The sequence below is a fragment of the Danio rerio genome, chromosome 2 (assembly GCF_052040795.2).
Source record: "Danio rerio strain M-AB ecotype USA chromosome 2, GRCz13ab, whole genome shotgun sequence".
Taxonomy (NCBI): Eukaryota; Metazoa; Chordata; class Actinopteri; order Cypriniformes; family Danionidae; genus Danio; species Danio rerio.
In genome coordinates, this window is record NC_141022.1 from 3,939,491 (window position 1) to 3,963,363 (window position 23,873).

Here is a 23,873-nt window from a genome sequence, read left to right on the forward strand (position 1 = left end):
TCTATATTTTATGCACATATGCATCACTTTGGTTTTTATTCTACTGTATAAAAGTTATTTACACTTAAATACACAGTATTTTGAATACCCGAGCTGGGCATTTTACATTGGTTCATTTTCATAGTTTTCATATGACACATGCACAAGTTATAGCTCAAATGAAAGCTCTTGCCGGTGCTCATACGGTTCTAGCGTTCTTTTTACTGACTTATATTCACGTATCAAACAGTTGTCGAATGAATCGCGGTGTTTCCATAGCGCAGAAGTGAAAACAATACATTTATGATCAATAAGCAGCCCCACATAGCACAGACAGCTGTCATCTCTCACCTTATACTGTGCGCTTCAGGACAATTCTCCTCTGTTTTTGAGGTGATGTGCATAAGTAATCCTTTTATATGTCTGATGTGGTCCAAACACAGTGAATTGTGTTTGATCAAACAAAAGAATAGTGAAATATGAATGATTGATCCCTGTGGCTTGTACAGCTCCTCTCATCAGTTGGAATACAATAACTTTTGCATAGATTATGGTGGAGACATTTTTCTTTTTTCCTATGATTACAGACATGTGCAGGAACCACCAAAATTAACTACAGCACCCTAGACCACACAGAACCTAAAAGGTACACTTTCACATTTGAGTTTATAAAAAAAAAAAAAAAAAGCGGCTCTTATTTTATGTGTTTATTATAACACAGACAACATATACAGATATTTTAAACACTTTCAATAGTGTTTTATGAAAATTCAAAGGGTTTTCTTTAAAATGATACCAAACTTTTGCATTTACACCTCTGCATGTGGATTTGGGAAGCTTTTAAATTTGGGTAGGCAAAATCCAGGCGGAAATCCCAAAATAACAGCAGAGTTTAACTGGTTAAGGAAACTTTCTATTAACCAGATTTATTTTGTAGCATGTTCACACTTGTTTACTGTATTTACAGTGTATTTTCAAAATTGTCCTACAGTAAATCTCTCCATTGGTACATCCAGAAGTCATGCCCTCACCAACCTTTTCCCATGACAGAGGATGAAGCTGATGGATTCACCATGAACAGAGACGCCCCTCCTGCCAGAGTAGCCCACACCAAGTCCATCATGTAAACAGAGCAGAAAGTCAAGGCCAGTAAAAATCACTAGTGTCTCCGCACCATCCGCTGCGAGGCAGAGCCGGATCTGAAGTACAGCGACTGTGGTTGGGCCAGACCGCTGCCACTTCCTCACATTGCATGGCTGCTTCTAACCACACCGGTTTGTGCTCGTTCTCTCCCAAGTCTTCGGGCTGCCCAGTTCGAGCAGCTGAGAGGTTCGTGTTGAGAGTTTACGCAGGAAAATCCCAAAAAGAGCTTGATGTTTATCACGCAATGGAAAGGAAGGCAGTGAAGCGGGTTTCCTCGAGTAAACAAAAGCTGAACGCTTAGGATGAGTCAGTGTGCCGCAGACTGCAGCAGGAGTGGGAAAAGGAAATATTTCAATTATTCACATTAAACTGATCAGTTTATTTTAAAATTGTCTGATTGTTGACACTAGAACAACCAGAACTCTAGATGTCCATAGCGGCTATTCTAACTCGATTGATTGATTGACTGATTGGTTGGTTATTTTAACTTAATTTACTGATTGATTGATTGATTGATTATTCTAACTCGATTGATTGTTGGTTATTCTAACTCGGTTGGTTGGCTGATTAGTTATTCTAACTCAGTTCATTATTTGGTTGGTTGGTTATTCTAACTCAGTTGATTGGTTGGTTGGTTGTTTGATTGATTGGTTATTCAGACTCAACTGATTGATTGATTGGTTTGTTATTATAACTTGATTGATTCATTTATTAATTTGATTGATTATTCTAGCTCAGTTGATTGGTCGGTTGATTATTCTAACTCGATTGATTGACCGATTGATTAGTTGTTTAGTATTCTAACTCAACTGATTGACTAATTGATTGGTTTGTTGGTTGGTTACTTTTAACTCAATTGATTGGTTGGTTAGTTATTCTAACTCGGTTGATTGATTGACTGACTGATTTATTAATTGGTTAACTTGACTAATCGATTGGTTGGTTGGTTTGTCGGTTGGTTATTTTATCTCAATTGATTGGTTGGCTGGTTATTCTAATTCAACTGATTGATTGATTGATTGATTGATTGATTGATTGATTGATTGATTGATGGTTATTCTAACTTGGTTGGTTGAATTTTTTTAACTCAGTTGATTGATTAACTTATTGATTGATTGGTTATTCTAACTCGATTGATTGATTGATTGATTGGTTGGTTGGTTGATTGGTTGGTTGGTTGGTTGGTTGGTTGGTTGATTGATTGATTGATTGATTGATTGATTGATTGATTGATTGATTGATTGATTGATTGATTGATTGATTGATTGATTGATTGATTGGTTGATTGGTTATTCTTGGTTGATTGGTTGGTTGCTTATTACAACTCAATTGGTTTATTGATTGATTAGTTTGTTATTCTAGCTATCTAACTCAGTTAGATGGTTGACTGATAGATTGATTGGTTGGTTATTCTTACTCAGGTGTGTGATTGGTTGGTTGGCTATTGTAACTCAATTGATTGGTTGGTTGGTTGACTAATTATTCTAACTCAGTTGGTTGATTAGTTATTCTAACTCAAGTGATTGATTGGTTGGTTATTCTAACTCAATTGATTGGTTGACTGATTGATTGGTTTGTTATCCTAACCCAATTGTTTGGTTGGTTATGCTAACTCAATTGATTGACTGACTGATTGGTTGGTTGACAAATTGGTTATTCTAACTCATGTGATTGATTGCTTTGTTGGTCATTCAAACTCAGATGTCGGTTAGTCGGTCAGTCTGTTTTTCATTTTTGCCTTTTTTTTTTGATGTCTCATACTTCTGTTTCTCACAAATCTTCTGACCAATCAAACTCTCTATACTATCTGGAATGTTCCACCCCCTTCAAAAAGTTTAATCTCAACCACTCTTACTAGCAGAGCTGAAAAAAAGCAAAAATTGTTGATTTCTTTTTACTACTATTTAAGAGAGGAGCTACGATATGTCCCGCCTTGTCTTTATGTTTCTTTAAATTGTGTGGTTCATTTAAAATTCAATGCATTCTGACTGGCTGCCAGTATCATTTACTAGCTTGGAACGAAATGGTTTTGAAAGTGATCCCAACAGTTTTCTCTACATCTTTATCGTAATAGCTGTGGTCTGGACTCTGATGTTGTTGTACATTCAAAACGATGTCATTATCATTATATTTATAGTTATTGCGCTTGGTGTGAATGGACTTTTAGATCCCAATGGTTCCTATAGGAGACATGTATGCTGAACAAACGCTACATTAAAACCTTTAATCACATTATGCTTCAGATTGAGGTCAGGATTTTAATGGGTCTTCTATATTTTTACTAAAAGAAACATAGCTGTGTCTTTAGCGCATGGTGGTCTCTGTCTTGTTAAAATTACACAATAGTCACACCGGGAAATGGAGATATTCTTAAATAATGAGCCTGTATTAAAAAGGTTCCACTATAAACATGTTTAAACTCAATCAACACTGTCTTGAGCTGAATAATGGCACTACTGCCGCTTTACAGCTAAACTCTTCTTTTTTATAACATTGTTATAAAACTGAACTGCATCTATGGTAAATTAATCTGAGTATTGACAATATTCGGTCCTACTTTATTGACCTTATTATTTAATGCAGAAGTGCGCTCGTTTTTCTGATTGTTTTCGAACTTCTGATGTAGTAGCCTATGAGAGAAATGACTAGTAATAATAAACGATAGAAAACGGTCAAACTGCTTGCTCTACAAACAAGTGTGTTCATGACTATACATAAAAAGTAGAACAATATGATCAGAGAATATCAATTTGCGATATCATGTAGCATAACAAGCTGTTTTTAAAGTCTAAAAATCAATGGAAGTGAATGAGAACGGAAGTGTCGAGCCAAAAGTGTCCAATGGCGGCGCTCGTTTTTAAGAATAAGGTCAATATCAAGTGGTCTTAACTACAACGTACTTACTGAAATAAATACAAATTAAGTACAATGAACTTACCGTTGTAATACTTAAATGCACAACACTTGGTGGTTTTGAGATGGGATAAGGATGGGGTGGTTATTTGTAGGTTTACAGGTGGGTTAAAGTGTAGGGGATGGGTTAGGGTTAGTAATACAAGGGTTTAATTACGAAACGTAAATGCAAATACATTATTATTTAAAATATAACAAGTAGATTTTTTAAAAATAGAAGTACAATGTAAAATTGCATATGTACAATGTACACTCACTGGCCACTTTATTAGGTACACCTCACTAGTTGGACCAGGTTGGACCCCCTTTTGCCTTCAGAACTGCCTTAATCCATCAAGGCATAGATTCAACAAGGTACTGGAAATATTCCTCAGAGATTTTGCTCCACATTCACATAACGCAGCTGCTGCAGATTTGTCGGCTGCACATGCATTATTCAAATCTCCCTTTCTAACACATCCCAAAGGTGCTCTATTGGATTGAGATCTGATGACTGTGGAGGCCATTTGAGTACAGTGAACTCGTTGTCGTGTTCAAGAAACCAGTCTGAGATGATTCACGCTTTATGACATGGTGCTGGAGGTAGCTATCAGAAGATGGGTACACTGTGTTCATAAAGGGATGGACATGATCTGCAACAATACTCAGGTAGGCTGTGGCGTTGACACAATGCTTAATTGGTACTAATGGGTATTCTATATCAATTGATTGACTGACTCTCTGATTGATTGACTGATTGATTATTCTAACTCAATTGATTGGTTGGTTGGTTGGTTGGTTAATTATTCTAACTCAGTTGGTTGGTTGATTGGTTATTCTAACTCGATTGACTGACTCTCTAATTGATTGATTGATTGATTGGTTATCCTAACTAAATTAATAGGTTGGTTGGTTGGTTGGTTATTCTATTAATTGGTTGGTTACTCGATTAACTGACTGACTTTCTGATTGATTGGTTGGTTATTTTAACATGATTGATTGATTATTGATTGATTGGTTGGTTATTCTAACGCAATTGATTAATTGACTGAATAATCGATAGGTTGGTTATTCATTGTTGGTTATCAATTGATTGGTTGGTTGGTCAATTGGTTATTCTATATCAATTAATTGACTGACTCTCTGATTGATTGATTGATTGATTGATTGATTGATTGATTGATTGATTGATTGATTTGTTGGTTGGTTATCCTAACTCATTTGACTGGTTGGTAGGTTCAAACTTAATTGTCAGTTAGTGGGTCAATCAGTTTGACATTTTTGCCTAATTGATCAACATTCTTTATGTCACCTCATACCCCCAATCCTACACAACACCTAAACCCAAGTACTACCTAACTAGCTATTAATAATAAGCTTAATTTAAGCTTAAAGTCTTAGCTAATGGTTCGTTAATACCATAAATTGTGCATAAAAATATAGTGTGACCACTGCTACATTTACACTCCTAATTTTCTTGTTTATTACTGTGGAGCTGTTTTGAAAGCATGTGTATTGTATAAAGCGCTGTATAAATAAATGTGACTTCACTCCACACTGTCGAGTGCTGTTATTGTGAAAAGCTGCCAACAGCAGTTGGGAAATGTTTTGACATGCCAAATCAAGATGTTGAGATAAGGCTAGAACTCGGGTTATTCCTTCACTGTGGTTGTGTTTCAGCTGAACCCCATGACAGATTGTTATTAGTAAATCAAGACCCCAGACTCAAAAACGAAAGAAGTGAAAACAAACTAAATTCAGTGAGTTTATTTTGCACTTGCCCTGATCACAAAGAGTACAGTAAATAAATAACAGCAGTGGGTTTACGCTAGCAACAATAGGATTCAATTCCAGCACATGTTGCATTGACAATAAAGCAGGATTATAGGGTGGCAGACAGAGCTCAGATACGCTGCACGTTCAGAAAACACATGCAAATACAGAAACATACTGCAAATCACAACAAAAATGTGTCGAGAGACCCCAAAACGAAAGAGTTCATTCACTCATTCATTTTCTTTTCGGCTTAGTCCCTTTATTAAGCTAGGGTCACCACAGCGAACGACTTATCCAGCATATGCTTTACGCAGCAGAATTATTAGCCCCAATGTTTACTTTATCCCCAATTTCTCTTAAACGGAGAGCAGATTTTTTAAACACATTTTTACACACAATAGCTTTATTAACTCATCTCTAGTAACCTATTTATTTTATCTTTGATGACAGTAAATAATATTTGACTAGATATTTTTCAAGACACTTCTATACAGCTTAGTGACATTTAAAGGCTTAACTAGGTTAATTAGGGTAACTAGGCAGATTAGGATAATTAGGCAAGTTATTGTATAATGATGGTTTGTTCTGTAGACAGTCGAAAAAAATATATAGCTTAAAGCGGCTAATAATATTGACCTTAAAATAGTTTTTAAAAATTTAAAACTGCTTTTATCCTAGCCGAAATGAAACAAATAAGACTTTCTCCAGAAGAAAAAATATTATCAGACACACTGTGAAAATTTCCTTGCTCTGTTAAAGGGTCACGAAACACCAAAACACATTTTTTGAGCTGTTGACAGTCGTCATATGTGTCCCAGACTGCTTAAAACACTTTTTTGAACAATGACAGCCTTCCTATACTGTTTACCATGCTGCTCTGAATATTCGCTCTGAAATAGCATGTAAGTGTGGCAAAGTAATACATGTAATTCCTGCACGGCGCTGGCACTAACTAACTGGCGTATGACATGAACTAGTGGGCTGTCTGTCTGCTGTTGTGACTCAGGGGGTGTGGCTTTGAATCACAGTCCCTCCCCGCCGTCCAAAGATAATATGCTAAGCAGTTAGCATTTTGGCAGATCCCCTACTGCACCTTTAAAGTCCACCATTTAATTATTTGTCAAATAATTTGATTACTGATGTCCCACTGCAAAAGGTGCTTTTCTTACTTAAATTTTTTGTCTTATTTCTAGTCCAAATATCTAACAATTCCTAAATCAAGAAGAAACGTCTAGACAAGCAAAACATACTCGTTGCGTCTCAAATCGCATACTTATGCACTATTCTATGCCATTTTGTAGTATAAATAGTGTAAGTAGTGCGTTCACACTGAAAACTCTAAAAATAATAAGTGCACTTTAATTACCCAGATGATGCACTTATTCAGCCGGTAAAATGAAGTGTGTAATGATGGACACTTCACGCACTTAACGACCGCAGGTTTGCTTACGTAGCGGAAGGGGCGGAGCTATCGGACGTACATGTTGAATAACTTAATTTATTTTGGATGGTGAAAGCAAAATTCTTCTACGAGAGTGATTATAGCGCCTCCCGATGGTGAATTCTGCAATACTCACGGCAGGTATTATTTGGTAATTCGGTCGTTTACTTCAATGATTTGGCGACCGTCAAACGTCATCAGGGAAACGGTTTGAATTTCCGCTTAGTAAAAAAACATTAGTGTGCCATTTGGGACGACACTACATACATATACTACCCTGTTGAGTGTGTAAGTGCATAAGTACATAGTGCATGAGTGCATAGTGTATAGTGTGCCATTTGGGACGCAGCTACTGTCTTGTTTTGAGAAATAATATGCCAATATTAAGTGAGTTTTTTCCGTAAAACAAGCAAAATAATCTGCCAATGGGGTAAGCAAAATAATCTTACGTCAAAAGAAAAAAACAAGATTAATTTGCTTACCCCATTGGCAGATTATTTTGCTTGTTTTACGGAAAAACTCACTTAATATTGGCATTTTATTTCTCAAAACAAGACAGTATGTTTTGCTTGTCTAGACGTTTCTTCTTGATTTAAGAAATTTTAGATATTTAGACTAGAAATAAGACAAAAAATCTAAGCAAGAAAAGCATTTTTTGCAGTGTGTAAACACAGTCACTGTCTTTCTCCTCTGCGTCTGTGTGTTTGTTTTGCCTCTGTGAAAATCAGCGCGTGCCTAAACCGACACTCCCATTTTTATTCAAATTTTTTACAGACCTTCCCTTTTTTTCCTCCTCTGACACTCCCCCCTAAACAGAGCAGGACACGCCCACTTTCCTGACTTTTTCCAAAGTAGGTGTAAAAAACCCTGCTGAAACAAGGGGGTTTCATGGCCCTTTAAACATCATTTGAGAAATATTTTAAAAAGTTTTCTAAGGGGGGCTAATAATTCTGACTTCAACTGTAACTGTAAGATCAGGATGTTAAAATAAACAAAAAAAAACTCTGCTTCGTCACTTATTGGCGTCCCCAGACAAATTTACGTTACCGTCTGTGCTATTTGCAGTGTGTTTCTGTATTTGCATGTGTTGTGAGAATGCGGAAGGATGTGTGTTGTCAAATTGCATTTGTATGTTTTATTAACTTGCAGCACATTTGAGCTCTCTCAGCCACCGTAGGATTACTGTTAAGGGTTTGACAATGTACAGAATCTTGTTACTGAGATGTCACATAACAACTACAAATTGATTACAGTATTCAAATTGTGCCATCGATCACTCTTTTATTACGATGATGTGAGGATGCCAGGCCATGCAAAATGAGCAGATTTAGGTTGTAGGTCGCAGATTTACCGTATGTTGACCTGAGGAAAAACATAGAGACAATCCTAAGACCTGAGATACTTTTTGCAACAATATAATGCAAAAGCCAAAAAGTAATATAATAAGGAATACACATTCGTTTAAATATTAGATCAAATAAAAACAAATGACAGTGAGACAACAATGGCTTGTTCTGTAGCCGATCGGAAGAAAAGGGGGATAATAATATTGACTTTAGTTTTTAAACGAAAAAATAAAATTGTTAAACATCACTTATACACTCACCGGCCACTTTATTAGGTACACCTGTCCAACTGCTTGTTAACGCAAATTTCTAATCAGCCAATCACATGGCAGAAACTCAATGCATTTAGGCATGTAGACATGGTCAATACGATCTGCTGCAGTTCAAAGCGAGCATCAGAATGGGGAAGAAAGAGGATTTAAGTGACTTTAAACATGGCATGGTTGTTGGTGTCACACGGGCTGGTCTGAGTATTTTAGAAACTGCTGATTTTCTGGGATTTTCATGCACAACCATTTGTAGGGTTTACAGAGAATAGTCAGAATAAGAATTATTATCCAGTGAGCGGCAGTCCTGTGGGTGTAAATGCTTTGTTCCAGTTAATAAAAAGGCAACAGTAACTCAAATAAGCACTCGTTACAACCGAGGTCTGCAGAAGAGCATCTCTGAACACACAACCGGTCCAACCTTGAGGCGGATGGGCTACAGCAGCAGAAGACCACACCGGGTGCCACTCCTGTCAGATAAGAACAGGAAACTGAGGCTAAAATTCGCACAGGCTCACCAAAACTGGACTATAGAAGATTGGAGAAACGTTGCCTGCTCTGATGAGTCTCCATTTCTGCTGCCACATTCGGATGGTCGGGTCAGAATTTGGCGTCAACAACATGAAAGCATGGATCCATCCTGCCTCATATCAACGGTTCAGGCTGGTGGTGGGGGTGTAATGGTTTGGGGGATGTTTTTTTGACACACTTTGGGCCCATTAGTACCAATTGAGCTTTGTGTCAACGCCACAGCCTACCTGAGAATTGTTGCTGACCATGTCCATCCCTTTATGACCACAGTGTACCCATCTTCTGATGGCTACTTCCAGCAGGATAACGCGCCATGTCATAAAGCACAAATCATCTCAGACTGGCCACCAGAGCTCAATCTAATAGAGCACCTTTGGGATGTGGTGGAACGGGAGATTCGCATCATGGATGTGCAGCCGACAAATCTAGTAAGGTGTACCTAATAAAGTGTATAAATAACATTTTAAAATAATTACAAATTTCGCAGGAGGGCTAATGATTTTATTACAATGTTTGCAGTCAGATAATGACACATTTTATTTTCAGTGTTAACTTGGTGATAAAAATACTTGGTATAAAGCAGGGGTCACCAAACTTGTTCCTGGAGGGCCGGTGTCCAGCAGATTTTAGCTCCAGCCCTAATCAAACACACCTGAACAAGCTAATCAAGGTCTTAGGTATACTTGAAACATCCAGGCAGGTGTGTTGAGGCAAGTTGGAGCTAAACCCTGCAGGGACACCGGCCCTCCAGGACCGAGATTGGTGACCCCTGATATAAAGTACTAAAGTCAGACATTCCTACTACCAAATTGTATGGCACTTGTAAAAATAATAATAATAATAATAATAATAAATTCAACAAATTCATCATGTTTTCTATAGCTTTGTAAATAGCCAAACCTTACTCATGAAGATCAAAAGAATTACATTTTATTCCCAAGTACTGTGCAAACAGTGCTCTATTCAGAAACGGTCTTTAAATATTTGTGTGCATATCTGTGCATATCCTACCATTAATCTGTTGACGTTGGGTTCACAGCAGTTTCCTCATGCGGCGAGTGTGTCTGTTAATGTTCATGGTGGCGTGGTCAGTAGAGCAGCTCAACACGTCCAGAGCCTCGTCCTGACGCTCCAGTTCCGTCTCAGCCTCCAGAGCCAGATTCTTCAGCTGCTGGAGCATCTGCGCACACACCACACAAACATTCAAACCAGGTTTATTACTGTTGTTAGTGCCGCTTTTGACAGGTCTTCCGAAGCAGCTTTACAAAAGATGTCAAATCAAATCAAATCAGGCCTTTATTTGTCACATACACTTTCGTATAGTGAAATTGAACCCTGCTGCCGCATGCGAGCCGGAATCAGCCCGCGACGCCGCGAGTAGGTTATGCGCTGCGGCCCGGAGCTGGCGCGATTGAATATATAAAACCCTCATATTTGTTAACGTTATTACATCCATTTGTGTTGATATGACAGCAAACGCATGCTGAGCAGTTCGGGGGGCGTGGTTGATTTTACATAAAGCGTTTGGTTGGAAGCTCGACTCCGCTCATTTTCGCGGCTCCTCCTCTGGCTCCATCAGACAGTCCTTCTGCGCATGTCAAGGCTCCAATTTCAGCAGTCTTTTGCGACAGTTTGTGCCCGTCAAGCAGGCGTTTTGCCCTCAAAGCGTTCAATGGGAAAAGGGGCTATCGCGTCGTCCATATTTTTTACAGTCATTGGTAGATATCTTCAATATCCTCCAGAGACAGAGCAGCTAAAGACAGGACTCTCCATTTCTCCCACCCGTCCATCACGTGTCCAGTTGCGAACGTCCCCGCAGGACAACTGGGCTCCCCGGAGCCCAAGCTTCTCGTCGAGAAGATGGTGTCAATTGCATTCAGACACCAGTTGATCAAGTCTATAATTACTTTTTCGTTTAAATACCAGGACAAGCAGAGCTTCAGAGATAGAATAAGAAGAGATAAGAGGTGCTAGCAAGGAGAGATATGGGACGGAGCGGGAGGAAGAGCGACCGCCTTCGCCGAGAGCCAAAGAAAGAATGTTATTACATTGAATATCTGAAGTTAAAGGGAGCCTATGATGCCAAAATGTAATCACAATTTTGCGGCAACAGTGTGTGAATATAACCAACTTTGAATGGTTAAAATGTATTAATTAAATTTTTTTGTAATCACACTTTATAAAAACAGTCTGCAGACACACTTTGATTGACGTTCTCTCTTTGTAAGTGTCATCAGAGGGGGCAAGCCCCGCCCATTAGTGACCATCTCTTCCTCATTAAGGCTGATTTATACTTCTGTCAAGCGCACGCGTATGCTACGGAACAGCCTACGCGTTGACGCATAGCCCTACGCCGTGGCTGTCGGCGTCGCTGACATGCACCTCTCAAAAAATGTAACAACACGTCGGAACGACGCCTAGCGCAAGCTCTGTGATTGGTCGACTTGATAGCGCTGACGAGTCAGGGCGGCACCAAGAGCCACGCGATCCCGATGGAGCGATTGTTTACAAGTGTGGAGTCGCGTGAAGGAGCTCCGGATGAAAAGTTTTGTTTTGTGTTTACGTCATAGTTACAAGTTGTTGCACGTCCGCCAGTTCCTGCCTCAAAATAAGCGAGTTTGAGCCACTTGTAGATCCAGGTAGTGTTCAGAAAAAACTAAACAGCAGAGAAGAATCTCGACACAGAGGAACATTTACACCTCACTGCCAACTAGCATTTCGGAAGTGTTAATGCAGACCAACAGAGACAGCGCGCCGAAGTATTAATGCACAGCTACACAAGTTGCATGCGCCATGGGTTACGCCGGTCACTTGACGCAGAAGTATAAACCAGGCTTTAGCATAGACAGCCCTGACTAAAGCCGGATTTATACTTACGCCTGTCGCCATATCGGGCACCTCCACCGACTGCGCGTGCTCCTTACCAAATGGACAAGCTTTTATACTTGATGTGTTCGCCGTTGTGATATTCTTAAAACGACAGGGGGCGGTCAAAAAAACCCACCGCAAAGTTGAGCGAATACACAGAGAACTACAACGTTTCGGACCTACTTCATTAATATCCTTCAGTAGTTTAAAAAATAATTATTTTTATTACTATTTTAATGATTATAAAGATTTTTTATAACTATTTAAGACTTTTTTTAAAATAAAGAGTTGACTTGCTTTTGTTTATATCTCAGACAGTTTGACCTATTAAAGTTTTTTAAGGGCTGCATGGTGGCAAAGTGGATAGCACATTCGCCTCACAGCAAGAAGGTTGCTGATTCGAGTACTGGGTGGATCAGATGGCATTTCAGTGTGGAGTTTGCATGTTCTCCCAGTGAAACCCGTGGGTTTCCTCCAGGTGCTCCGGTTTCCCCCACAGTCCAAACACGAGCACTATAGCTGAATTGAATAAATTAAATTGTCCATGGTGTATGTGTGAATGAGAGTGTATGGGTGTTTCCCAGAGGTGGGTTGCAGCTGGAAGGGCATCCGCTGTGTAAAACACATGCTGGATAAGTTGGCGGTTCCTTCCGCCGTGTCAGATTTAAGGCACTTTATCCAAAATCCAAGCACTTTTCAAGCATTAAAACTACTCGATTAAAATCAAGTACCGCACAAACCCTGGTTTGAGGAGAAAGCCTGACAAATATCTTGAAACACATCTGAATAATGTCTTTAGGAGTGTTAACCATAGAATAGGAGGAATAATTCACTCCAGTCCATTGAATATTCAGAAAATAATTCACATCAGAGGTGTTTTTTATTTTGAGGTTTATAATAATTCAATGGACCACCATCAGTATGCTCTCCTTTAATCCCATTGTCGAGTTGCAGTACAGTTTTGTTTGCATTATTATACACAGCTTGTGCCCTACATTTGTCTATAAGACAGCCAGCTCGGTCTCATCCCTTCAAAAAATGTATTTTCCATCTGCTCACGGCATCCTTACATGTTTGTTTTTAGTGTTTTAAAACCCCAAAACCATACTGGAAAGTAATATCTGCGATGGTTGACCAACCGTCAATTACCTCTGGTCACAGCAATAACATTGTGTTTTGAAATGATCAAAGTGTTTATGTCTGGTTTGTGCGTGTCATGCTAGCGTTGTGGCTGTCTGCAGATGATGATGATGATGATGATGGTGATGGTCTTGCATCTTCGTGCAGAGAGGGAATTCAGAGCCGGCTTCCCTCGGCTGTGTCATAAAAACAACAAGCCACAGCCCTGTCACACTATAGTATGCTCACTTTGTTTTTCTCCCATTTAGTAATTCCACCCAATCCTACACTGTAAAAAATGCCGGGTTCCACACAATTCCTTCATGTTGTCCCAACACAATTTATTTAGGTTAACTTAATTGTTTTTGCAAATTTATATGGATTGAACATAAAACAATTAAGTTGCCAAGAAAACATTATTATTGTAGCAGAGGCTATGCAAGTAAACCTCAATCCTCTGACCTCAAAAGTTGCTCTAACAACAGAAGCTAGTGGCCATGCTCTTTAGCCTCCTTGTTAGTGCAACTGACCCCCATGCAAAGAATCACCAATTCGATTCCAGCTCAGACCGGATTGAGTGCAGTAGGACCGGTGGGTAACACATGGGGGCTCGTCCGGGATGGGAGTGAGGGGGGGCAACTGCAGAGTCCAGCATTTCTAATTAGGTCCTCACTCAATTCAGCTCCCTTTTAGCCGAAGACGTCTGCGGTTGGCATTAAAGCAGTGTGGTGTACGGTAAATGTTAAGTTCTCTATTTTTCGAATTTGGCATCCTAACACCCAACATGACATGTTTACTATTGCAAACAGTCTCTTTTTGCAACCAGGAGCCCGAGTGACGTCATGTGTGACGTAGGTTGGCAATTCCTCAATAGGCTACAGTTTTTAGTTTAAAACAAGCTTTGCCTGTTTCCTAATTTAAATAATAGGTGATAATAAATTTGTATTTAACAATAAGTATTTTTTCATACTTGTCTATTCATTTTATTTAAAATGCTAATCTCATAACAATGTTTTTAATAAATTAGAGTTCAAATGCAAACTTGTAAATAAACACTATGCAGTAAAATAGTATGGTAAGCACTTTGACAAAACTGCTTATGCCTAGTTCAGACTGCGTGATTTTAGCCCCGATTTTGGCTCGCCGACAGGTTTTGAGAAATCGCCGACAAATGCCTGAAATCACAGGTAAATCGCTGCTCGTGCACGTGAGTGACAATCACACAGTATGAACTATCAAAGACGCGATATGAGAGAATCGCCGATGAGAGAATATGAGAGAATCGCCGATGCCTGTGAGATATTTGGCGTGCTGAATATCTGGAGTTGTCGGCGATTCAAATCATGCCGTGTGAATTGAGTTCTGACTGAAAATAACATCAGCGATCGCCTACAGCCAATGAGAGAGCAGCTTTCACTTGTGTGTGCGTGTGTGTGTGTATACCTGCTGCAGGCCAGCGGGAGGCTGGGGGAGAAGTTAAAAGCGCTCTTTTTCGGTTTATTTGGACCCACGAAATGGAGGAAAAACTAGTGGAGGTTTGACAGGACTCAGGAGCAGCCGTGTCTGTTTGACGTTTCATACAGAAAGAAATTAGTTTATTATCAACGTTGAGGAGAAATGGCTAATTCCCTTTAAACCCAGGTGAGCAAACATGGACATGTTCTACCCCATTAAAGGCTTCTTTCTCATTATGTAGTTATGAGAACGTAGTTTGGACGAAGTTGTCGGCGATTCTTCCTATAGTAAAGTCATGCAATGTGAAAGTCCCTGTCGCCGATCCATCTTGCAGTGTAAACAAAGCAGCGACGAAACGCTAGCCCAGATAGTTGAGCAGTGTGAAAACATCTGTGACACGACTACTTTGAAAATCATGCAGTCTGAACTCGCCATTAGGTACTACAAAAAGTGTGGCTATTATCACCATCCAACAAGCTAATCCAGCAAAGATTGGTGCTTAAAATGTCACTAAAATGCATAGCTAATTGGAAAATGGGGTGAATAATTACAAAAAAGGCTTACTTTTTCAGAAAGTAACCAGGCCTTTCAATAGGCTGCCTACAGGCCTGCTTTAAGCTGATCAATTAATTCCATGAATGAACGTGTGTAATAAAAAAAGCTTCCAAGTTCAATCAAGTAGCATTTAACTGATCATGTGATCTTAACACATCTGTAAAATAACTTGCTGAAGATGACTGTGTTCGTAAGAACTGCTGACGTACCTGTTTTAGCTCCTGCGCCTCCGCCTCAGTAACAGTGGGCTGAAGCACCTGAAGCTGCAGTTGCGTCAGTTCTCCAGCAGGCACCTCCACTGGCACCTCTGTGTCCTGGCCATGACCTGAAGTCACACACACACACAGTATTTCCTTGAGGTTTGTTGTTAAGAGTAGAAGAAAATGTTGGCAAGCATTAACTGAAAATCCCAGAACGGGATCATTGAGGGTATTTGAGAGCCATCCGAGTAGATGTTGGAGCATGACTGCCACCCTGTGGTGGATACACCTCAAATAACACTCAATGCTACTTCAATGCATTCAGTCAGAACGTGAAAGTTAATTTTAAATGTCACGGATTAAACCTTGCTTACTTTCCACTCTCTCACAGACTATATTTAAAGAGACAGTTCACCCAAAAATTAGGCTCACTCAATATTTACTCATCCTCAAGTGGTTTCAGAGTGTCTTTCTTTGTGTTGAAGATGTTTTGAAGAAAGCTGAAGACCTGTAACCATTGACTTTCATTGCAGGAATGCTATGGAAGTCAATGGTTACAGGTTTTTGTCATCAAATTATCTTCATTTCTTCTGTTGAACGCATAAGATGTCAAACAGGTAAATGAAGGGTGAGTAAATGAAATCATCTTTGGGTGAACTATCCCTTTAAGGCTGCTCATACTGCATGATTGGGCTGTCTTAACAAAAAATAACTCGCAGTTACATCATTTAAAACACGAAATAAAACAATTATTTCTATATTAACTGCTGAATTACCCTATTTTAATAAAATTAGATAGTCCTGGTTTAAGCTTAGTCCTGTTTCTGAAACCGGGCCTTGATTTCAGATTACCAACTTTGAGCTACACAACATTTATTCGAACACATCACAGAGGCTGCATGGTGGCGTAGCACGTTCGCCTCACAGCAAGAAGGTCGCCGGTTCAAGCTTCAGCTGGGTCAGTAGGCGTTTCTGTGTGGAGTTTGCATGTTCTCCCCGTGTTCGCGTGGGTTTCCTTCGGGTGCTCCGGTTTCCCCCACAAGTCCAAAGACATGTGGTATAGGTGAATTGGGTAGGCTAAATTATCCATAGTGTATGTGTGTAAGTGAGTGTGTTTGGATGTTTCCCAGTGATGGGTTGCAGCATCCGTAAAAACATATGCTGGATAAGTTGGCGGTTCATTCCACTGTGGCGACCCTAGATTAATAAAGGGACTAAGCTGAAATGGAATGAATAAGAAACGTCATACAGTGCATCCGGTAAGTATTCACAGCTCTATAGCCTCTGCTCAAGACCTTGTTGAAGCATCTTTGGTAACAATCACAGCCTCATTTTTGAGTGAGATGCTATGAGCTTGGCACACCTATTTTTAGGCAGTTGCTCCGATTCTTCTTCGCAGTACCTCTCAAGCTCCATCAGGGTTATGGGGAGCACTAGTGAAGGTTGCTATCGAAAAATTGCTTCATGAAATCTTCATAAATATTTTCTTTCTAATCAGTGGTTGTCAAATTGGCCAGGTCACATGATTTCAGTAAACTGGGCTTTGTTATGTTGTCACTATTTCGGCATACATATGCTGTATAAAGGCAGTGTATGTACATCAGCACTTACTGTGTGTCCTCCTAAACCTGAACAAATCTGTTTCTCTGGATTTAAGCCTAATAATCACAAAATTAGATCTTTGATCTTAAAAGAAAATATGTCTATACCGTATGTTATTTTTTACTGGAACAATATCTTTAATAATACTTTAATAATATCACAAATAAGGCTAAAGAAATATCATTTAAATTACTTAATAGAGTTTATCCCACAAAATTATTGCTACAAAAATTTAAAATTGATATTGAGTTAGAATGCTGTTTTTGTGAAAGCTGTAATGAAACTGTTTCACATTTATTTTGGTCTTGCCAATATACTCGACTATTTTGAATCAATGTTGAAGCTTTTATTGCTTATAATATTTTAAAAACCTTTTCCTTATCTTATAAACATGTGATTTTGGGTTTTTATGTTAAGGATCGCTCTTTAAAAGATGCTGGTTTTATTATAAATTTTATTTTATTATTATGTAAATTTCACATACATAAATCTAAGTTTTCCAAAAGAAACCTCTCTTCATGCTGTTAGAAAAAGAGATTCAAATGTATATAAAAGTGATTTCTCAAAATAGAAAAGCAATTAAAACAATTAATATATGCTCCTCCTTTAGCATTTTTACATTAAATGTTTGTATATATGCATTTCCTGTAAAAAAAAAAAAAAGTGCATTACTAACTCTGGTTAATAACTAAAATTGGAAAATCGAAACATATTTGTTTAATTATGATAATTATGTACCCTCTCCTCCTTTCATTCTTGTTAAGAAATGTAAAGTGATTGTATTGTATTGTATAAGAAAACTACACGCTGGTTCTTGTTAATAATAAAAAAAAAAGTCATTATTTCGAAATGCTTTGTAAATTCTCCACTAGGGGGCAATCTGTGTGATACCCATAGACTGTAAAATATAGATAATATCATAACAATCCTTTAAGACGGTCCTGGAGGGCCGGTGTGCTGGAGAGTCTTCAACTTGCTACAACACAGCTAGCAGGAAGTTTCTAGTATATCTAGTAAGAGCTTGATTATCTGGTTCAGGTGTGTTTGATTAGGGTTGGAGCTAGTCTCTCAGGACACCGGCCCTCCAGGACCGAGTTTGGACACACTGCTTTTGTAAAATGAAAAGGAATACTATTAGTTAATAGTCTCTTGTTTAATAGATGAAAAAAATATATATTTTTTAACTTAACTATATAATTGAACTATTATTTAAGTCTCTCAAGCCATGCCTTACCACATATAATGTGCCTTTTTTTCAATACACTCACCGGCCACTTTATTAGGTACACCTTACAAGTACCCCTTTTGCCTTCAGAACTGCCTTAATCTTTTATGGCATAGTTTCAACAAGGTACTAGAAATATTCCTCAGAGATTTTGCTCCATATTTACTTGATAGCATCACGCAGTTGCTGCAGATTTGTCGGCTGCACATCCATGATGCCAATCTCCCGTTCCACCACATCCCAAAGATGTTCTATTGGATTGAGATCTGGTGACTGTGGAGGCCATTTGAAGACAGCGAACTCATTGTCATGTTCAAGAAACCAGTCTGAGATGATTAGGCGTTATCCTGCTGGAAGTAGCCATCTGAAGATGGGTACACTGTGTTCATAAAGGGATTGACAGGTCAGCAACAATACTCAGGTAGGCTGTGGCGTTGACACGATGCTCAGTTGATACTATTGGGCCCAAAGTGTGGCAAGAAAATATCCCCCACACCATTACACCACCACCACCAGCCTGAACCGTTGATACAAGGCAGGATGGATCCATGCTTTCATGTTGTTGACGCCCAATTCTGACCCGACCATCCAAATGTTTTCAACAGAAATGGAGACTCATCAGAGCAGGCAACGTTTCTCCAAGTTGTCCAGTTTTGGTGAGCCTGTGTGAATTGTAGCCTCAGTTTCCTGTTCTTAGCTGACAGGAGTGACACCCGGTGTGGTCTTCTGCTGCTGTAGCCCATCTGCCTCAAGGTTAGACGTGTTGTGCGTCCAGAGATGCTCTTCTGCAGACCTCAGTTGTAACGAGTGCTTATTTGAGTTACTGTTGCCTTTCTATCAGCTGGAACCAGTCTGGCCATTCTCCTCTGACATCAAAAAGGCATTTGCGCCCACAGAACTGCCGCTCACTGAATATTTTAATCTTTTTCAGACCATTCTCTGTAAACTTTAGACATGGTTTTACGTGAAAATCCCAGAAGATCAGCAGTTTCTGCAATACTCAGACCAGCCCGTTTGGCACCAACAACCACGCCACGTTCAAAGTCACTTAAACATCTTTCTTCTCCATTCTGATGCTCGGTTTGAACTGCAGCAGATCATTTTGACCGTGTCTACATGCCTAAATGCATTGACTTGCTGCCATGTGACTGAATGATTAGAAAGTTGCCTTAACAAGTGCTGTACCTAATAAAGTGGCCAGTGAGTGTAAGTGAAAACAAACGTCATGTACACTAGCTATATGTTCCCCAACTGTACCTGCAGCCCAAACGTTTCCTCCACTTTCTGGGCTCTCTGGTGTGGTTGCCGAAGTCGACCGAAACACAGCGTAGTCGCGTGTGACCTCGACCTTCTTCTTGTACTGCATCTCCAACACAGATAGAGCTTCGGTCATCCTGGCAGACAGAAGTCGGAAGCAGATGTCAGGTTTTCCGATGAAGCGCTGGCGAATGCTGATCTCGTAGGGGTTGAACACATGAATATCGTCCACCTCTTCCTTCTCGAAGCAATGCAGGAGCTGCCCGTTTGCTTCTCGGACCTCCAGAGAAGACACCAACAGAGTCAGGCTACCTGGTTTCATGTTTCCAGTGTTTCCGTCACGGAAGACAATAGCTGGAATGCTGACTATGACTTTTTGGATCTTGCCTGAGCCTTTGGTACAGGCTGCTTTGGCAGCTGCCTCAGACTTGGCCTCCTGATGGCTCCTCCATGGCATTTTACTAAAAGGCCACCAAGACGGACACTCGAGTTCAGAGAGTAGCCTGCATAGAAAGAGAGAGTTCTTGAGTTTATTAGGCTGGCTTGTGTAGCAAGCCAGACTATTGTTATCCTATTTTTCTTCTGAGACTAAAAATTAAACTCTATCTCCTCCTAGAGCTTTCAAGCTATGACCACCAAACTCACACCAGACCTCCAAACTGGTCTGACTCGGGTTGCTATATCTTTTCCGACTGATCCGACTTTCGGTTTTCCGAAAAACGTACCGGGACTGTCGGAAAAATCCCATTGACTTAACCTTGGACCAATCTTTGTGACCTCATAACTCTGCATCAGATTGTCCTACAGACTTCTAACTGGGCTCATTTAACTCAGACTACCTAACTGCCAATAACTGATGAGCTTTTAACTTTCTGGCCACACCCTAGCAACCACTTTTGGGACCCTAGAAACTGTCCCATAGACTTCCACTGCAAAAGACTCTCATTGACTTTACATTGGGTCAAACTTTGTGAGCTCATAACTCTACATGAAACTGTCGCACAGACTTTTAACTGGGCTCAATTAACTCAGACTACCAAACTACCAATAACTGATGAGCTTTTAACTTTCTAGCCACACCCCTAACAACCAGATACGGCACCCTAGCAACGATCCCATAGACTGCCATTATAGAGGTTCAGACTGATATCGTCGTGCTGCAGTGTGATAGAGACATGTGTTGCTTTTAACTGTTCATACTGGCAAGAAGCTTTGATACACCATCAGTCTAAACTGTCAATCAACTCCATAGCAACAAAACAGACTAACCTAGCAACGATTTAACAGCAGCTATATCTTAGAGAAGCGGGGGTATCTATCTATATATCTATCTATCTATCTATCTATCTATCTATCTATCTATCTATCTATCTATCTATCTATCTATCTATCTATCTATCTATCTATTTATCTATCTATCTATCTATCTATCTATCTATCTATCTATCTATCTATCATGCTAGTAACATGCTAATTCATGCTAGAATCATGCTAGTAACATGGTAATCTATCTATCTATCTATCTATCTATCTATCTATCTATCTATCTATCTATCTATCTATCTATCTATCTATCTATCTATCTATCTATCTATCTATTTATCTATCATCTTTTCATACTTTTTAAAACTGTTTAAACTAAATAAACTATTACCATCAGGCTTTCACAAGCCTGCCTCAAAGTTTGTCCTCAAACTTTAAGAATCTAGTTGCCATATCAGCTTCTTTTGATTCTAATAAATCTGACATCAACTGTATGCTGACTAGTTCTTGTGCCTCTTCTGAACTACTAACAAAATACGATAACTCACATCTCTATTACAAGTACCAAAGCTGAATATGTATGTAGAATTCTGTAAACCTACTTATCTGCCACGGTCAGGTCTGACTCGATCTTGTCCAGGCCTTGAATCATGTTGTCGAACTGCTCTCCCTGGTGGTTCAGCACTTTCCCAGTATCCTCAAGCCTCCGCTGGGCTCCGGAAATCAGGCTGATCAGCTCCTGGCCTTTACTGAGAGGGGCTTCAGCCCCTTGTGGCTCTGAAGGAGACAGCAGACGCTCCCTCCAGAAGTGCTCTAGAACATGATAGACCGCATTACGGCACGGCCTGAGAGACCCAAACCAGTGCTTGAGGTTTCCCTGCTCCAGCACAGTGAGAGCGCTGAAGATGATGCTGGAGGACTCCATCTTGATCTCCATGATGCGCGAGAGCTTCAGGCTCATCAGGCTCTCCTGTTTTTGCTCAGAGGCGAAGCGGAGGGTGGTGCGAGATAAGGAGAGAACGCCACTGGCCCAGCGTTTCTCGCTGTTGATGTAATAAGAGCCAGGCCAGGTATGAATTGAAGGCTCCTGACTCATGCTTTTGGAGATGATTTGGCAATGCCCTAACTTACGGAGGCTCACCTGCGAAGTAAACATTAAAAACAGTAAATTTGTATAAAGCTACTTGCACACAGTTGAAGTCAGAATTATTAGCCCCCCTGGATATTTTCCCCCCAATTTCTGCTTAATTTATTTGATCTTTGCCATGATGACAGCACATATGTGACTAGATATTTTTCAAGATACTAGTATTCAGCTTAAAGTGACATTTAAAGGTTTAACTAGGTTAATTAGACAAGTTAGGATAATTAGGCAATGAAACAGACAATAAAAATATGCACCGCTTAAGGAGGCTAATAACATTGGCCATAAAATTAGGGATGCTCCGATCAGGATTTTTTAAGCCAATACAGAGTACCGATTCTTTGGCATTGTGATCAACCGATACCGATTCTGATGCTTCATGCTAATGCATAAAGCACGTTTTCCCTCAAAGTATGATACTTAAGTGGAGATCTCGCCTTACCTAAGAGAATAAATAAACATGTCATGGTCAAAAGCAGCTTTACAGAACAAAATAGATGAAATTGGTAAGAAAAATAATTGATAATGTAGTTTAGAAACATTGCAAATTATATATGACGCATACTTGATGCATAAGAAGTTAAAACGCACACCTATAAATATATTACTTCTTTACTAAAGGGAAGTAGGGCTAAGAACTTTTGTTTATTGCAATAAACGGATTACAAAAAGTTATGTCTATTCACAGAGGTCGGTAGTAACGAAATATAACATTTGAACATTACAAGTCAGCCACCTTTTTTCACAATAAACTACGTGAGCATTTTCCATTATGCTATTTTTGTTACATCCTCAGACATTTTTAAATATTTATAATCCAAAATTACAGACTTTTTTTAAACATTATTTGAAACAAATGGCTAAGAAATAGTTATTAACTTGTTTTTTTTTTTTTTTTTTTTTTGGTGGGGCCAGTGAAAATTTTGGCAGGCAAGTAAAAAAAAGTAAAAAGCCACTGGCTACAATCAGGCCAGTAAAAAAAAAACCTACATACATACATACACACACACACACACACACACACACACACACACACACACACACACATATATATATATATATATATATATATATATATATATATATATATATATATATATATATATATATATATACATGAGCTTTTAACTATATATATATACATACATACATATATATATATATATATATATATATATATATATATATATATATATATATATATATATATATATATATATATATATATATATATATATATATATATATATATATATATATATATATATATATATATATATATAATTACAATCTCTATTCAATTTATTACACACACGTATATTATAGGGGCTTCGACTAAAATCATAATCAAAACAGCTCAAGTACAGAAATAACCTCCACAGAAATGAAATATTTCATACCTTTTAGGATGTCTTCAGAATTGAAAGTGGCAGCTACAGCAAGGTGTGACGTAAAGTACGCATTGGGATAAACAATATCCCTTCACATTGTAAAGTTGAGTTGATTTGATATGTTTGCAGCGAGGCAAATTGTTCTCGGATGCGAGACATTTGCTGCACTACTTTAGTGTTTCCTGCTACATCTAATTAAAACGCCAAATCAGAAGAAATATCAGCAAATATCAGATTATAGTTCGCTGCTGTGTTATAGCGATGTAAACAGCCCAAGCAAAGGGTGAATGTTTGGTGCGCTCATGTTTACACTCCGATACACAACAACAGCCATGATTAAAGATTCCGCTCTAAATTTGACGGGACAGTATGTACTATTTGTCTAGTTAAGTACGTCAGAAATTCGTTTTATAGTGAATT

The 23,873-nt window shown here is 39.0% G+C and overlaps 1 protein-coding gene across 4 annotated transcripts; it reads right to left on the reverse strand.

Moving 5' to 3' along the window:
- Positions 1-673: 673 nt before the first annotated feature.
- On the reverse strand, positions 674-23,746 carry snap47 (synaptosome associated protein 47). 4 transcript variants are annotated; one of them, XR_015477944.1, is made up of 7 exons: positions 23,463-23,746; positions 21,521-22,059; positions 19,656-20,158; positions 15,581-15,696; positions 10,386-10,554; positions 7,848-8,593; positions 5,767-7,021 (listed from the first exon to the last, which is right to left on the reverse strand). XR_015477944.1 is itself a non-coding variant. In XM_087240051.1 (6 exons), the coding sequence occupies exons 2-5, from the start codon at positions 22,012-22,014 to the stop codon at positions 10,408-10,410; spliced, it is 1,260 nt and encodes a 419-aa protein (XP_087096177.1). In that variant the 5' UTR covers positions 22,015-22,059; positions 23,463-23,746; the 3' UTR covers positions 674-1,444; positions 10,386-10,407.
- Between the last annotated feature and the right edge of the window lie 127 nt (positions 23,747-23,873).

What these genes read in the sequence shown, in the direction of transcription:
- snap47 (XM_087240051.1), bottom strand. Translation starts at nt 22,014, where the DNA reads ATGAGTCAGGAGCCTTCAATTCATACCTGGCCTGGCTCTTATTACATC. An exon ending in GACCTGACCGTGGCAGATAA is followed by an intron (nt 20,159 to 21,520) that starts GTAGGTTTACAG and finishes CTTTCTATGCAG; the next exon opens with GCTACTCTCTGAACTCGAGT. An exon ending in AGGAAACGTTTGGGCTGCAG is followed by an intron (nt 15,697 to 19,655) that starts GTACAGTTGGGG and finishes GTGTGACTTCAG; the next exon opens with GTCATGGCCAGGACACAGAG.